Source organism: Mirounga leonina, unplaced genomic scaffold (assembly GCF_011800145.1).
Source record: "Mirounga leonina isolate KUSES-001 unplaced genomic scaffold, KU_Mleo_1.0 Mir_93, whole genome shotgun sequence".
NCBI classification, from domain to species: domain Eukaryota; kingdom Metazoa; phylum Chordata; class Mammalia; order Carnivora; family Phocidae; genus Mirounga; species Mirounga leonina.
The window spans coordinates 24,472,776-24,491,026 of record NW_023270854.1 but is presented as its reverse complement, the minus strand read 5'-3'; the positions used below and the strand labels follow the sequence as shown (position 1 = coordinate 24,491,026).

At 37.8% G+C, this 18,251-nt stretch overlaps 1 protein-coding gene across 3 annotated transcripts in view; it reads right to left on the bottom strand.

The window, feature by feature from the left end:
- The window catches only part of DYM (dymeclin), a 352,836-nt gene that overhangs the window by 213,711 nt on the left and 120,874 nt on the right, over positions 1–18,251 (bottom strand). For all 3 annotated transcript variants that reach the window (XM_034995704.1, XM_034995702.1, XM_034995703.1), the window contains exons 9-11: positions 6,444–6,626; positions 2,402–2,580; positions 454–579 (exon numbers count right to left, since the gene is read on the bottom strand). In XM_034995704.1, the coding sequence (XP_034851595.1) occupies positions 454–579; positions 2,402–2,580; positions 6,444–6,626 (488 nt within the window). The remainder of the gene's footprint in view (positions 1–453; positions 580–2,401; positions 2,581–6,443; positions 6,627–18,251) is intronic.

Here is an 18,251-nt window from a genome sequence, read left to right as displayed (position 1 = left end):
AGAAGAAGAAGAAGAAGATAGCAGGAGGGGAAGAATGAAGGGGGGGAAATCGGAGGGGGTGGACGAACCATGAGAGATGATGGACTCTGAAAAACAAACTGAGGGTTCTAGAGGGGAGGGGGGTGGGAGGATGGGTTAGCCTGGTGATGGGTATTGAGGAGGGCACATTCTGCATGGAGCACTGGGTGTTACGCACAAACAATGAATCATGGAACACTACATCTAAAATGAATGATGTAATGTATGGGGATTAACATAAGAATAAAAAAATTAAAAAAGAAAAAAAGAAAAAAAGCACTTAAGTCAGAAGACAGACACACCATTTTCTAAGTCAGGTTCTTGTGTTCTGCCAGAAGGAAAAGAAGGAAGAAATGCTAAGGCTGCAGTAAATCTTGCAGAGGGACCTGACTATTCTGTAACTCTGAGACTCTAAGCAAAGTAATGGTAACTTACCACTTCGTGAATGGATCTATTAAAGCCATCGTCTTCTGTAAGGATCAATAATATTATAAGGGCCATATACACATGGTGTGAATTTCTTTCTTCGACATGATACAGAATCTCAAGAATTGGTAAAACCTATCAAACAGAAATTTTAATTTACTACTTCAATTACTTTATTATAAGATCAATGTTTTCAATCCTTATGCTTTTATTATGCACTCTGTTTTAATTTCATAGTTACAGGTTTCTTTAAAGGAAAAAGAAAACCACACAAACCAGCATATGCCTGAAGGTACTTTCCCCATGTATAGCTCAGATACCAGTAGAGAAAACAATCACCCTGTATGAAGGTCTGCCACCACGTAAAAAATGGGTCTGCAGAGACCATTTAGGCCAACATGTGACACTGAGCAGAGCAGGTCTGCCTCCAGCCTAGCAGGAATTTATACACAAGAAGGTATTCTTACAAACACTAATGTGTCAAACATTACCTTAAGAGGAAAGATTGTAGAATAAAATTATTAACAAAATCAAAATCAGATCAGCACAGTAAATTTCCTACCAATAACACATTTTCTAATCGTAGTCTCAATCTTATAGAATAAAGGCAAAAAGACAGATAAGGACATCAGTTGAGACATTATCAAAATAATCTATATGAGAAAATAAAAACAAAAATAAGCATATAACCCTCCACCCCACTCCAAAAAAACGCCAAAACAAAACCTTTTAAATTTTCACTGCTGTATGTCATCACATACAGATGATTATTCCCTGCATATTCTTATGTACCAACATCCTTAACCATGGAACTTTCTAGAACAGGTGGTGTCATAGGCTTTCTGCTTACTGCCATCATTTCCCCTAGGATACATCATGCTCAGAATTGTTTCTGCTTATTCTTACTCACCCCTCAGTAAATAAGCCATCTCCAAGTTTTTACTCACATGAGCAGTACACTGTTACATCCAATTTTACTATTTAAAATAACCAATGTTTTCCACATATAGCTGTGTGCAGACAGGTTCGTGCATCATGTTTTTTATCCTTAGGGTCACTTTGACATAGAACGTACTCTTCAAATGAATTCTAACATTCCATGTTAAGTCAATATTTTACCTTTAACACTGACAAAATGGCCACCAAATGCTGGTGACTCCTGCTGTCAACCTGTAAAAACTGGTACAGAGGGAACGTTCCTATTGCCACCAGCAAGCTGCTGCCTATTTCAGGGATGTTCACAATTCTATTAATGTATAAATAACCCACAGGTATCTCTATAGTGTGTATTTCAATTATAATATTAACACCTTGGTGAGGTAAGGTTACTTTTCCACTCATAGAAACATTTTTGTTTACACATTAGTCATAAATGGAAATCCGTGATTTCCTACGGGAGTTTTTCACTCGCATAATAAAGGATAGTGCGCGTGTAAGTTGCTGTCTGGCACAGGTAGCCTAAAATAACTCTAACACTCCCAGAATTGAGTTCAGGCAGACGTCAAGCCTGAGCCTGCTGAAGGGACGGGACGCGTGGGAAACTGCGCTTAGCCATGTTCGTCAGGAACTTGCCTCGACTGGGACTATAGGCTACAGGAACTCGATGGGTGGACACTTAGCATCTGAAAAGAACCACGAGGGTATAAATATCTTGCGAATGGCGGGCGGTGCTTCTTGAAGGACTCCATCAGGCTGGGTCCTGGGCAGGGAAAGACCCGCAGGACAGGGAAGCGGGTCGTGCTGCTGTGCTCTCTGCTCTGCGGCAACATCGGCACGTGCGCGGCCGCCCACACTGCAAACCTCACACCCCTGTCTGTGCCTCGTGGCAGCTCCCCGTCAATCTCTCCAGCATTACCTTTGCAACCAGCCAAACATACTTACCCCTCCTGAGAAAAGAAACGGCTCTCCAAAAGATTAAACCATACAAAAAGCATGAACTGTGTAGTGTGATACTTACAAGATTTTCCATATCTGTGCGAGCCAACATGTATGTTCTAACATTACTATTCTGATGGAGCAACGTGTACAAGAGGAGAGTTGCCTGGTCAGATGTCTGCTGTTCACACAGAGCTGTGTACAAACTGTTGAAGTTAATCTGGAAAGCGTGTGGAATTGATGAGGGGAAAGGACTGCTATCTGGAACACACAAACCACAAAATTTTTAAAATTTTGTCAGTATTTTCTGGACCGGGCCTTCTGTAAATAATAAGAACACTGTTAATGTGCACAATTCAATTCCCATTAACTTTGTATGTCACTACATTTCCGGTTCAAAATTTCAATTTATATTTTAAATTTTACTTAAAGAACTAAACTAATGTAAAGCATGGTGACTAGAGTTGATCACACTACTATGTAACTGAAATTTGCCGAGACAGTAGAACTGAAATGTTCTTGCCAAAAAAAAAAAAAAAGCAACCTGGGACAGTTTATTTCTCTGTACTATCTAAACCAAGGCTTTCCAATGATTATAAATCTATGTGCAAATACCACTTGAGAGTAACTTTTTATCTTTAAAAAGCCAAATATTAAAAAAGCAACTAAACTAAGTCACATACTTCAACTTTATTATGATTTTTGCATTTATATAGCTGAATTAAGCTGGTTTTAAGAACACAGGAGCTTGTATAAACAGAACTACGGGCTCAGGCCAAAAGCGCTCTAACAGATATAAACATGACATCTTACATGTTCTGTTACCAAAACTAAATGACCACCAATCCTAAATAAAAAATATTGAGACAAAGAATACAAAAGTTTCTACATAAAACAGAAAATCCTCTTGTAAGGGTTAAAAAGAAAAAAGGACTTCAAGCTGAGTTAATTTTTTTAAAATGAATAACTATGGCTCATTCACCAATGTCACTAATCCATTTATGAAGAAAATAGCTAGGATAACATCATAGCAGTTAGCTAGTTTTATTTTTTTAATTCTTATTTTTATTATTTATTTAGTTAGTAAGTAAACTCTACCCTCAACGTGGGGCTCAAACCCACGACCCTGAGAGATCAAGAGTTGCACACTCCACTGACTGAGCCAGCCAGGCGCCCGTAGCTAGTTTTAAAGTATTATCAGCATCAGTATGTTCAACATTAGCTTCCACAGTAGGATACATCAAATCTCAAACAACTACTGGAAAATGTATATAATTTCTTGGTAAACCTTTTTAAAAACAGTCACTAGCATGATGAAAACCATAAATCATAGCCCATGTGGGAACATTCCTGATACTGCAAAACTGACAGTGCCCTTTCCTACCAATTAACTGGACTTGCTTAGACACTGAAGCCAGCAAAGTTAGCAAGCCAAAAAGGAGGGAAAAACAGGTCAATAGAGTTGGAGAAAAGTATAATCTTATCAGATAAAACACCAGAACATGACAGCACAATGAGTTGATATTTTAGTACCTTTAATATCTTAAAAAGAACCAAGATTAAAAAAAAAAAACCAGAACCACTAGCAAAAAATAAATAAAAAACACTGCTTTAGCATGTCCAAAAGTTTTACTCATGAAAAAGAAATGTGTGTCAACACAATCTGATTGCACAGTCCCATAACCTCTCAGATTCTTCTAAACTGTACATTTGTGAGATTTATCTTAAAAAGTCTTCAATTTTACTACAAAGTGCCCTCATTTTTCCTCCTACATTTAAAATATAGGTTAAATTGGGGCGCTTGGGTGGCTCAGTCGTTGGGTGTCTGCCTTCGGCTCAGGTCATGATCCCAGCGTCCTGGGATCGAGCCCTACATCGGGCTCCTGCTCAGCAGGGAGCCTGCTTCTCCCTCTCCCACTCCCCCCTGCTTGTTTTCCCTCTCTCGCTATCTCTCTCTCTGTCAAATAAATAAATAAAATCTTTAAAAAAAAAAAACACCAAAATAATAAAATACAGGTTATTTTTTCAATCCTAACACTGTATTTTTGACAGTTCTAAAAATAATTTTTATGTGACTAACTTATTTTTGCAAAGGATGGTGAAAGGGAGCATTGCATGTAATCTGTGAGTGCGAAAAGGACTACAGCATCTACAGAACACTCAGTGGAAGAAGATTTTGGAAGCGAAGTAACGTGCTCACCCAGCTGTATTATACATGGCTGCAAATGGAATATGTATGTTGTGTGTATCCATAACATTTAAATATTACTAGCTAAGAAGTCCTATGAACTAGTTATTATACTGACAGCTTTACATGTACTAGCCCTTATTTTAATGCATACAATGATCATGTCATCATTTTGATCAGTTTCACAAAGGATGAAATAAAGGCTTGGGGAGATTAAGTTTGCCAAGATCAGCCCCAAGTAAAACAAAGATCAGCCTCTATTGGCATCACTACATTATACTGCTTCTTAAAATTATAGCAATAATATAGTGACTCTGTACTATGATAAAAACCCACTTAATTTTTATAAGAACCCTGTGAGGTAAAGATTATAACCCCTGCTTTACAGATAAAAACACTGGTCTTTAAAGAATAAAAACTGGGATATGAACCCAAGGCAGTCTAACCCTAAAGTCAATGTTCAGAATCATTGTACCCAACAATCCACGAAAAAAATGGCTATCCCAAAAAGGTTCAACCCTACATAGTAACATCTGGCCTGAGCATCAAAAGTGACAATAAATACCATATACAGAACATTGGGCTGTGTTGTAAATGTGAGCTAATCATTTTAAAACCTTACCTTGTATGGTACTTATACAAATCCTATTAGGTGATGTTATCACCATTTAATAGACAAAGCCAGTGAGGCCTGATGTTAAGCCAACTGTAGGAGGCCTCACAGCTCTGAAGTGACAGAAGTGTGGTGTAAACTTACGTCTGCTTAACTCCAAAACTTGCTTTCTTAACCAGTAAGCCACAATGGAATAGTAATGGGAATAGGAAAGTACTCTCAGATACGTGAGTTTTCACTTTTTATCTATGAAATTGTTAGAGACTCCCTATTATTGTTTTCCCCTACAAATAATAATACCAGAGTTGGCAAAGGTACCCCCAACTGGCACACTCATGCACTATTAAAAAACATGCATAAGAACTCTGGAAAGGAACATGGCAACACGTATCAGAAGCCTTAAGAATGTTCCTATCCAATAACTTCACTTCTTACCCACCTTAAGTATAGTGGTATTCCATAAATCTTGAAAATCTAGCTACCGTATTAATTTGGCCTACAGAGTATAATCCCCCTTTTTTTTTTTAATGGGGTGTAATCTTTTGATTAGAGATTATTCTTTCAACATGGAACTAACTACTCAAGCTCTACTTCAGGGCAAGTTAGAGCCCACAGACAAGCCCATCACTTGTTTTGGAAATAAGTTCTAGTGGAAACCAGCAATGCTCATGTCCTTATTATCTATGCCTGCTTTTGCACCAGGATAGCAGAGGTAAGAGGTGGTGACAGACAACACATGACCCCACAAAGCCATCTGTCCCTTTGCAGAAAAAGTTTGCTGAGTTCTAATATTTAGTTCTATAAAACTCTAACTGGAATACAGACTTTAAATGAAAAACTTCCAACCACCTATCATTTGGAGTTTTCTGGTTAGTTCCTATCCCTAATAGGTAGGACAGTCTGATCTAAATTAAGCAAACTTAAGCTGGCTTTGTTATCTCTAGATAAAAATGTAAATTTAAATGGATATAAAGAACCACAGCTCTCATCTAAGATTCATTTGACCTTCCTGTGAATACAGAGGAGTCTAAGTTTTTCCTCATCTTTAACCAATATGAAAATATACAATTGAGAATCATTTCCACAACTATAAAACAATAAACAATATGGATAAGCAATACCCTCTTTCCTCATTAGAAAGATATTCAGGGGTGCCTGGGCGGCTCAACTGGTTGAGCATCTGACTCGTGATTTCAGCTCAGGTCTTGATCTCAAGGTTATGAGTTCGAGCCCCGTGTTGGGCTCCACCATAAGCGTGGAAAAGGCAGGGAGGGAGAGAGGGAGGGAGGGAGGGAGGGAGGGCATGAATGAAGTACCACAAACCTTGTGTATTCTTAAAGGACATAATGGCTTGTCTATAGGGGTTTGGTGCATCTGCAGCATCAGTCAGGTTGGCCAGCACCAGCAGAAGCAGGAGACTCTGGTTGGCCAGAGGGGAAGAAAGTTCTGGAGAGGCAGCTGCTTTGCTGCCCACGCCACCCAGTGTGAAGACAGTCCAGAGGCCAGCTTGAGAAGAAAACACACAGTTAAGATGTGCTGGGACTATTAAGATGGATATACATACTTCTGTATGATATTCTATACTTTTTAATAACACTCTTTTCAATTATTAAAGTAAAACAAGTTCATTACTTGAAAATTCTCATATTGCCAAAGGATGTAAAATTTTTTAAGACTACCACTCCCTACTCCCATAATTCCACTTCTACTTCCCATAGATAACCACTATTAAGTTTCCTACATCTTTCTAGATTTTTTAATATATCAAAACATCTACATAATTATAACAACATTTCATGTACAATTTTATACCAATATATTTGAAAACATAAGCAAAATACTAAAATATCTAGGAAGATACAAAATGCCAAAATTGGCCAAAGACAAAAATCTGAATGGACAAATTACCTTAGAAGAGTGGGAAATGGAGTCAAAGAGCTAGCAAATCAAGTCCAGATGTTTTATAAGTAAGTCTACCGAGCCTCCCAGTACAAACAATTCCCGTATTATATAAATAGCTCCAAAGTACAAAACAAGAGGCATATTTACACAACTCATTTGACAATGCCTGAAAAATCTCCCTGATACAGAAACTGAGTAACGACTGCATTTAAAACAAGAGGGAGAAATGCAAAGAGATTTTTAGATAGACTCAAACAAAAGCAGATGAAATCTTACAGAAAAATTTGTTAAAAGAACAAATGCATCACGATCATGAAAGTTTTGTCTCTGAAATGCAAGAATTGTTCATCGTTCTAGAAATGTATTGATTTACAGGCATACCTCAGAGATATTGCAGGTTTGGTTCCAGACCACTGCAATAAAGCGAATAGTATTATGATAAAGTAAATCAAATGAGTTTTTTGGTTTCCCACTGCATATAAGAGTTATGTTTACACTATATTATAGTGTATTAAGTGTGAAAAATAGCATTATGTCTAAAAAACCAATGTACATACCTTAATTAAAAAATACTTCATTGTTAAAAAATGCTAACCATCATCTGAGCTTTCTGCTAGTTGTAACAACTGATCACAGATCACAATGCAAATATTAATGAAGAAATTTGAAATACTGTATTACCAAAATGTGACATAGAGATACAAAATGAGCAAATGTGGTTAGAAAAATGGGGCCAATAGGCTTGCTTGATGCAGGATTGTCACAAACCTTTAAAAAAAAAAAAAAGGCAGTATGTGCAAAGCACAATCAAACAAAACACAGTAAAATGAGGTATGCCTGTATTTCTAGTCCATTTAAAAAGACAGAGGGAAAGATGATCTAGCCAACTTTTAAAATTAAACTTAAAACCTATTAAGAATTCTTACAAGCTAGAAAAGTAAAGTAACCTCTTTCAATTCTAAAACCTATCTAATCAGAAATCCACAGTGGTCATGCACTGGAAGAACTCCCATCAATATCACCAACATCACCATCATACTACCGGTGCTCCAAGCAAAAGCGTTAAGGCAAGGGGGGAAAAAAACAGACCTTCTCCCCACCCCTGAAAAAAGGAAAAATATTCCATTATTTGCAAGCAACCTGATCGTGCACTGTCCAATAGAGTAGCCACTAGCCACCAGCCACTGTGGGAACTGGGCACCTGAAATGTGGTTAGCCCCAAATGCATTTTGCTGTAAGTATAAAATACTGAATTCTGAAGACTTAATACAAAAGTAAAAATTTTGCACTATTTTTTTTTAATATTGATTCCATGTTGATATTATAGTATTTTCGACATATTACATTAGAGTATCGTTAAAATAAACTTCAGCTGTTTCTTTTTACTTTTTTAATACAACTACTAAAAAATTATAAATTACATATGTGGTTTGCATCTAGGCTCACATTTTTATCAGACAGAGTTTCCCTAGGACATCAAGAGAATCAACATACACTATTAGAACTAATAGGTTTTGGTACAGTTCTACGACTAAAAAATCAACATATAAAAAAATCAAAAACCCACCTACACACAAGCAATAAATAACTACAAAGTCCAATCACTATAGCAACAAACCCAATAAACTCTTTAAAAATTAACACAAAAGAAATATGTAAGACCTTCAGGCAGATAACCACAGACCTTGAGACTGAAGGCCATATAAGATCTGAATTAATACATAGATACAACATATTTCTGGACAAAAAGGCAATACCACAAGGGGACCTGGGTGGCGCAGTCAGTTGAGCGACTGTTTTAGCCCAGGTCACGATCTCAGGGTCATGAGACTGAGTTCCATGTTGGGCTCCATGCTCAGCGTGGAGTCAGCTTGAGATTCTCTCTCCCTCTCCCTCTGCCCCTCCCGCTCATGCTCTAAAATAAATAAATAAATCTTAAAAAAAAAAAAAAAAAAAAAAGGCAATACTGCCAAACTGCCCCTCAGTTAATCTAAAATGCAATACAACCACTATCAAAATGCCAAGAGGAATTTATGCAATATTTTGTAATACAGAATAAAGTATTGCTGGATATAAAAATACATAGGAAACAGTTGTTTTTTTTTTTTTTTTAAGATTTATTTATTTGACAGAGAGAGAGAGACAGCAAGAGAGGGAACACAAGCAGGGGGAGTAGGAGAGGGAGAAGCAGGCCTCCCGCTGAGCAGGGAGCCCGATACGGGGCTTGATCCCAGGACCCTGGGATCATGACCCAAGCCGAAGGTAGACACCCAACAACGAGCCACCCAGGCACCCCAGAAACAGTTTTTAAGAAGGACTAACCTGGGGAGGAATGTTCCTGATTAAACAGCAAGACTTTTATAAAGGTGAAGTCATTTAAAAGTGTGATACTGGCAGTAGACAAATTAGTTTGATGGACCAGAAATGAGTTCAAGTTCAGAAACAGAACCACATATATTTGAGAATTAACCTTATGATACAGGTAGTATTCCAAATCAGTGAGAAAAAAACAAAATTCTAGAAATGCCTCTGGGACAAGAGAATTTAGTCATTTCCCCAGTATTTAATTATAAAAGTATGTGTATAAACCTTGAGTTGAGAAAGCCTTTTTCTTATATAAAAAACAAAATTCAAGAAGATAAAAAGAACAGTAATTTGACTAGTTAAAATATTAAGTACTTAGATGTGATTAAATACATCCTAAACAAGTAAGAGAAAAGAAGTACCTGCAACATACAAAACAGAAAAAGATATTTATTTTAAAGAGAGACCTCCTGTAAATCAGTAAAGAAAGCCAACAATCCGAAATAAAAGTGGGAACTAAAAATTCAAAGCAATAAAGAGAAATTAATGTGGTAAGATCATCCAAGAAAACAAAAATTTTTTTAAAGATTTATAACACATAGACTGGTAATGGTATACATAAAATCACCAACAGTGAGAAATAAGGTGGTACCAGATTTTTGAAGGATATTTGGCAGTTCTCATTGAAATTAAAAATGCACACCCCCATCAACCCAGCAATTCTTTTTTCTTATACTAGAGAACACTTGAACAGGCACACAAAGAAGCATGTATTTAATATTGTTTATAAATGTCAGGTAACAGAAACAATGTAGATGTTAACCAACAGTAAATGTTTACAATAAGCTGTGGTTTATCTATACTATGGAATACAGTATGAGTTAAGATATCCACGTATTAACAAGGAAAGATCTCCAAGATATACTGCTAAGTAAAAAAAAAAAAAAAAAAGGCAAGCTGCAGGAAAACTGAGGTAATAATTTAAAAATTACCCACCAAAACCACGTGTGTGTGTGTGTAAATGTTAAAAACAAAAACAAAAAACAGGAAGGACTCCAAAAAACACTCTTAACTACAGAGAACAAAACTGATGGTCGCCAGAGAGGAGATGGGTGGGGGATGGGTGCAATAGGTGAGGGGGATTCAGGACTGCACTTGTTGTGATGAGCACTAAGCCATGTACAGGATTGCCTAATCACTATACTGCACACCTAAAACTAATAGGACACTGTCTGTTAACCATACTGGGATTAAAATTAAAAATTAAAAAAAAAGAACAGGAAGGACGAAGTGTACACCATATTGGTAACGGAAATTATCTCTGCGTGTAATTCAAGAAAGACTTTTGCTTTATTTGTATATTTTTGTAAGAAGAATATAACCATTTAGTTCTTTAGAAATAAATGTAAAACAATAAAATTAAACATAACAATACAGACTCCATGGGTAAATGATTATGTAGAACATGGAAAAACTTCATCAATATATCATTAGGTGAAAATGCAAATCACAGAACAGTATATATGCACCCAAATAATATGCCCCACTTGTTTTTTAAAAACTCTAACGATACATCCCTCTGCAGGTAAGGGCAGCTCCAGGTGCCTGGCAGGGCGCACTGCTAACTGCAGTTAGCTCTGATCGTGGACAAGAGTGAAGGGGACCTGAGGAGTCTCTTACTTCGTTCCGTGTTTTTTCAGCTGACTCTCCTACAACATGGACGTGTTCAAGCACAACTTTCAGTTAGAAACATTAACAAAAGAAATGAGGGAAGGAAGAAAATTCCTGGTCACCAACCCCCGAAAATGTGATGCAGTACACGCTTGCGATAGGACTGTTATTTTTAAAAAGCACCTTCTGACAATTTTGGAGGGATAAACGCCAACGCGTGAACACTGAGTAGACCTGGGGTGGTGGTAATGGGTGTGATATTTTAGTCTTTGTACTCGTCTAGTTTTTTTTTATTACTTATTACATGGGCAGATGGCATTTGTAAAGAACACCTTTGTTAAGGAAATTAAATGCTTTTGTAAAGAAATTTTAAATAGATGGCAAAATAAGCAAAACTGAGAAATGTTATTTTTCCTCAACTAACATAAGCAGATACTTTTAATTTCTTCTTGATACCATCAACAGTTCTGAGTGAACATTTGTTCATTTCTAATATTTTACATTTTCTATTGAACACACCATACAAAACTACCACATGGATACCTAACAATTTATCATCTTTTTTTAAAGATTTTATTTATTTGACAGAGAGAGAGAGAGAGCAGCAGAGGGGAGAGGCAGAGGGAGAAGGAGAAGCAGACTCCCCGCCGAGCAGGGAGCCCGATGCGGAGCTCGATCCCAGGACCCTGGGATCATGACCTGAGCCGAAGGCAGACACTTAACGACTGAACCACCCCGGAGCCCCAACAATTTATCATTTCTTACATGATTGTGGTCCTGCAAATCCCAAACTTTTTCTGTGAGTCACTGGAATGACTTTAATATTTACTCTGAAGAAGCTGTTATTGGGGGGCGGGGGAGGATAAATAGCCTTCCTGCCCAAGTTTTGGAGGTCCCTAAAGGTGCATACAGGGAAGCTCAAAGTGCAGAGCATATTCAGTATAAACCTCCAGTGTAGGCACAAGCAAACCTGAGGCCCAGCAAGAGAAGTTAGCTGAAGGATTTTTTTTTTTAAATGTAGGAAAGATTTTAAGATGATTGAGAAAGACAGAAGAAAAATTTCTGTTAATTACTGTGCTCCCTACTTTTCATTAGGAAAATTTGGACATTTGAATAAAAATTATCAACTACTAATTGATTACACATCACAAATTTAAATTTATTCAAAACAGTGTTCATGATAGAGCTGAAAAACTTGAAACATTTCATAAGAAACTCCAATCATTTAAGAAAGTACAACCAGTTGCCAAGTATTATTTGCTTTGGGACTGATTTGTTTATCTTAACATTATAAAAACTTTCCAGTCACTTCCTTCCACTCAGAGTATGCTCCGTGACTGTGTACCCCTACATCCACCAACCTGTGTGTTCCAGGATCGCAAGCAAAGAAAAACACAATTAGGAAGTTCAATCTGCAAGAAAAATAATCACAAAGTGCGCTCCAAGGTAAAAGATAAGTGGTTTTTTTGCTTGTTTGTTTTTTGGATTCTCTTCAGAGCTGTGCTTCTTCATGACTAGGAGAAATAAGAGCTGACTGCCACTGGACAAATTTCACAAAATTCTGAGGGCACCCCCCCGGCCCCCCGGCTTCAGGTTTCCCCAAGCTGGCTGAGAAGCTACATATAATGTCAAACTAACTCTTTATTGAGAAGCTAGCACAGCCCAGCCGGCCCCCACCAAACGCAGCTTCTTCCCTTTCCCTGGTAAATATTACTGCGATGCTGCCTTTCTTTATAGGGAGAAAGGAGGCAGCCTGCCATTGCCTACATTGTAGTTTAAACTGGCCCATAATGTTGGACCAGAATTCTTCCAAAAGTTCGTTTCTTTTTGTTGATCCAAGCCTCTGATCTATGACCCAAGAATCTTAGTGGAATTGCATTTTCCTGTTGGCAAACAAAATTTCTCTCCACCAGAAAAATAAGGGAAAGTTACAGTATATTTCCTTCTGTTCTAAAAAAGCAAATTAAGGATGGTCTCCCAAGTTTTTTAATTGTATCCCTCAGGTCCTCCAAATAAACTCTTAAAATAAAATTGATCTAACTAAAAGTAAAAAGTACTGAAATTAAAAGAACAAATCTGGTGTTGCTGATTCAATTTTTTAAAAGCAATGACTCAAAATTATTTATCCTTAACAATAAAAATGTGAGGAAAATACAAAGTATGACAAACCTGAACATCAACAAAATAATTAAGGGAAAAAACCTCTCAACGGAAAAAGTGTTGAACTCAAGATTAAACATTATTTTATTAAGACAATGAAATTAAGGTAAATTACTGCTTTTTTATGTTACTAAACATGCTCCTTGCCAAACTAAATTGATTTCTTCTATCTAACAAATACATAACATTAATTATTCAACTGAAACTATACCAAAAAAAATAGTGATACTATATCATCTGTGGTTATAAAAACATGCTAAAAGGGTCACAGTCATACATTTGGGCCTGTAATATAACAAATCAGATATCAGGAAAGTATTAAGGAGAAAGCAGGTCAGCTGTGAGAAATATGTATGAAAGTTCTGCTAGAGACATTTCAATCAATACAGGTAAAAGACTATAATCAGTCAATAAGTATGCGGTAAGTACCTATTAGGGTGAGGCTCTATGCCCGTTACCAAAAGTACAAAGAATAAAGAAAATCACACTTGGCCTCTGAGGAAGTTAACAGCAAAAAGGGGAGACGAGCAAACAACCACAATCCAATTTTAATTTTTAATTTCCATAAGGGTCTAACAGGAGCACCTGGATGGCTCAGTCAGTTAAGCGTCTGCCTTCTGTTCAGGTCATGATCTCGGGGTCCTGAGATTGAGCCCAGAATCAGGCTCCCTGCTCAGCGGGGAGTCTACTTCTCCCTCTGCCTCTCCCCTAACTCATGCTTGCTCTCTCTCTCTCAAATAAATAAAATCTTAAAAAAAAAACAAAACCCATAATGGTCTAACAAATATATCTAACTCTTCAAACACCTGTGCTTTACCTATGTTATATGTAGTAAAACAGTAGGAAAAGACAGTGTTACCCATAAAGAAACTGAACATACATTCCAGGGCAAACACTGGGGCAAAGCCAGCTCCTTGATCCTAATACCATGCTCCCCTTTTTTCCTTTTTATTAATAAAATGCCCTGGGATTGAGCTGGGCAGGACTACATTTCTTCCTGGTCTTTCTTGCAGCACCCTATGGTCATTTGACTAAATTTCAGCCAATGGGATATGACTGGGAGTAGCATATGCAGTTTTAGGTCATATCCTCAAAAAGAAATTATTTTCTCTTCATATCCTCATCCTTCCCCTGGGCTGGAACCAAGGCTTATGGGAGGCAGACAGATTCAACTTTGTCCATGAGGACACCACCCAAGGGGATGGCAAAACAAGACAGAAGGAACTCTGGTCCCTGGATGACCTCAGGAAGCAAACCTGCTTACACCCCTGGACCAGCTTAGATTTTTATGTGACAGAAGTGTAAACCTTCTATCTTGTTCAAGCCACTGGTATCTGACCTCTATGAAAAGCCAAACCAATATCCTAACATAATTATGTTATAACCTTCCAGAATATTATTGCTTGGATAGAGACATTTTGATTTTAATGAACCATCATTTTTTTAAAAAGTTCTTTGTACATAATTTTTAAAATCTTTTACAGGTAAGTGTAGATTCACATGCTCTTGTAAAAACAAACAAACAAACACACAAAAAACACCACCACCACAAGGGCTCCTGTGTAGCCATTATCCATTGTTCTCTAATGGTAACGTCTTATGAAACTATAGTACAGTATCACAACCAGGATATGGACATCGATAGTCAAAACACAGAACAGTTCCATCACCAGTTAGACACATTTGCATGGAAAAAAAATACTTGTCTGATGATCACTAAACTTCTTTGAAGTTGATTTCTATTAAGGGTCACATACCAACCATGCAGGAAACTTGCTGTCTCAACTCTGTCCTGACTGCCTATGCACTTATATGCATTCAATTCCCCATTTAGTAAAGGCCTGCTACAGACTGGGCAAAGTGCAAGAAATGGGACTGGACACTGATGAACCCAATGACACTGATGCTCTAGGCATGGAGCTCGCAGTCCAAAGGAGAAATGAACATGAAACAGAAACAAGCAAACAACTGCAATGCATCTGTGGGAGTCAAAAAGAATGTTATCTAAATGTCCGCATGATCCTTGAAGAAAAAAAATAGTCCAGAAATCTATCAGTAAATAGATTATTATAGACTTCTTAGGAGTTCACTACTCAACCCAAGATGCTATTCCACTTCCTCCCATTTTTTAATTTTCTTTCATTTCTTCTGCTACTTCCTTTCTAGCTTGGAAAATCTTTCAAGGTCCAAAACACATCTGTCTGCTCTAACACATAAAGCAAAAAATAACTTCTCTCTTAGCTGCTCTCCCAGCACATTGGTTACATCTCTCCCCATCACTCACAGCACTACTGACTTCCATTACACTCACACATGTCACATACGCCAAGACCTCCTGTGAACTGCTTGATGGAAAAGATACATCTTTTTCATGTTTTATATCCTTAGGGCTCTGACTTCTTTTGTTCCTTTACTTCTCTTACTCGGTTTCACTTTCTTATTTCAGTTACTTACCAAAGGATATTTTAAAAATGTATAAGTAACACAGATTTTTATATTTGATACTTTTAAAAGTGTATAAATACAATTTTATATTTGCTATTTAAAGGAAAACCTTGCTATTTTTAAAGTTCTAAATACTGCCAAAATCAGCTTTAATCCTGTATTTTAAATTATAGTACTTTAATGCTGATGGGACAGGTAATTTTAGACACTAGTGGTGGGACTGTAAGTGGGTACTATCTTTATAAAGGACAAACTAAGCAATGTACATGACAAGCATCAAAACTATACAGGACAGGGTACCTGGGTGGCTCAGTCGGTTAAGCATCTGACTCTTGATTTCGACTCAGGTCATGATCTCAGGGTTGTGAGACTGAGACCTGCACCAGGCTCTACACTGGGCATGGAGGCTGCTTAAGATTCTCTCTCTCAGGGCGCCTGGGTGGCTCAGTCATTAGGCGTCTGCCTTTGGCTCAGGTCATGATCCCAGGGTCCTGGGATCGAGCCCCACATCGGGCTCCCCGCTTGGCGGGGAGCCTGCTTCTCCCCCTGCTTGTGCTCTCTCACGCTCTGTCAAATAAATAAATAAAATCTTAAAAAAAAAAAAAAAGATTCTCTCCCTCTCCCTCTTCCCCTTCCCTCCTCTCTCCCTGCTTCTCCTTAAAAAAGGGGGGAGGGATAGTCCTCAAGTGACTCCTTTTTCTTTTTCTTTTTTTTAAAGATTTTATTTATTTTTTAGAGAGCGAGCGAGAGAGAAACAGCATGAGAGGGGAGAGGGTCAGAGGGAGAAGCAGGCTCCCCGCTGAGCCGGGAGCCCAATGTGGGACTCGATCCCAGGACCCTGGGATCATGACCCGCGCCGAAGGCAGACGCTTAACCATCTGAGCCACCCAGGCGCCCAAGTGACTCCTTTTTCTACGTAACAAACTTTGTTAAGAAAACATGATCATGATGAGCACTGAGTGTTATACACAACTGCTAAATTATTGAACACTACATCTGAGACTAATGATGTACTACGTGTTGAAAAAAAAACTGTAATAAAAAAAAAAGAAAACATGATCCCTGGCAACAATTATTTTTTTCATTTTTAAAATGAACATAAAACAACAACATACACAACCCTGAACTACAGCTGGTCATACTACAGTACTGGGAGAGAGGGGGGAAGGTCACTAATAGTTTCACTTTTTTTTTACATGTGTTTACATTCAAAGCCCTCTTAAAATATCTGATGACTGCTAGTTCCTAAAACAAGTCTGAGTCAAATTCAATTTTCTTAACACAAAACGACATGATATTACTACCCCCAACCTGTCTCCCAAAAGGAATGCTTTGACCATCTCAAAAAAGAGAAAAAAATAAATACACCATAAAGGAACAGAGGAAAATGTTTTAAAAACTGATAGGACAGTAAAACATTTTATCCACCTTTGTAGTCTGAAGTCTGTCAAAATCTGTGATGCATTATATAAGCCATATGGAACTTTAAAAAAAAAAAAGTTTTATTCCCGGGGCTCTTGGGTGACTCAGTCAGCTGAGTATCTGACTCTTGATTTCGGCTCATGTCATGCATGAACTCAGGATCATGAGATCAAGTCCTGCGTTGGGCTCTGCACTCAGCGCAGAGTCTGCTTAAGATTCTCTCTCTCCCTCTGACTCTCCCCACCCTTCTCAAATAAATATATAAAATCTTTAAACTTTTATTCCTATAAGGAAATAGAACTGTCAAAGAAAAACTGAAAAAAAGTCCACTGAAATAATTCAGTATTTATGAAGATGATACCTGTTTTTGAAAGGAAAAACAATGAAAGGTAATAGAATTCATCTATCTCAGTGAAACTCCACAATCACACATCCCTAAAATACACATTTATGAGATCCTAAGATGCATCAGACACATAAAGCATAAAGAAAAACAAAATGAAATCTAGTATCCTCAGAGATAAATCCTATCTCATGTAAAGACATTAGGCAAATTAACTGACCCATGAAATGAGAAAGGGGCCCTGTGAGCTCAGAGGACCAAGAGCTCTCCCTTCCAGAACAGGCCCCTATCTAGTTCCCAGTAACTTCATTCAATCAGTTCCAATGTTTGCCCCTAAAGCAGTGTTTCCCCAAAAAATGCACTGATGACCACAGGGATGGTTAAGTCTGGCATTTAAAAAGAAATGTTCGGGGCGCCTGGGTGGCTCAGTTGGTTAAGCGACTGCCTTCGGCTCAGGTCATGATCCTGGAGTCCCGGGATCGAGTCCCACATCGGGCTCCCTGCTCGGCGGGGGGTCTGCTTCTCCCTCTGACCCTCTTCCCTCTCGTGCTCTCTCTCATTCTCTCTCTCAAATAAATAAATAAAATCTTAAAAAAAAAAAGAAATGTTCAATAGTTATGTGTATTAGAAATATAAATAATCTCAATTTTCATCAATCTCAATTTTCATCTATCTCAATTTTCAAAGACCTTACCATCTGGTATAAGGATAGAGTAAAAATATGCTTAAGGTTTTGAAAAAATGAACTATTTTAAAGTGAAGTAAGTGGAGGTGCCTGGGTGGCTCAGTCATTAAGCGTCTGCCTTCGGCTGAGGTCATGATCGCAGGGTCCTGGGACCGAGCCCCTCATCGGGCTCCCTGCTCCGTGGGAAGCCAGCTTCTCC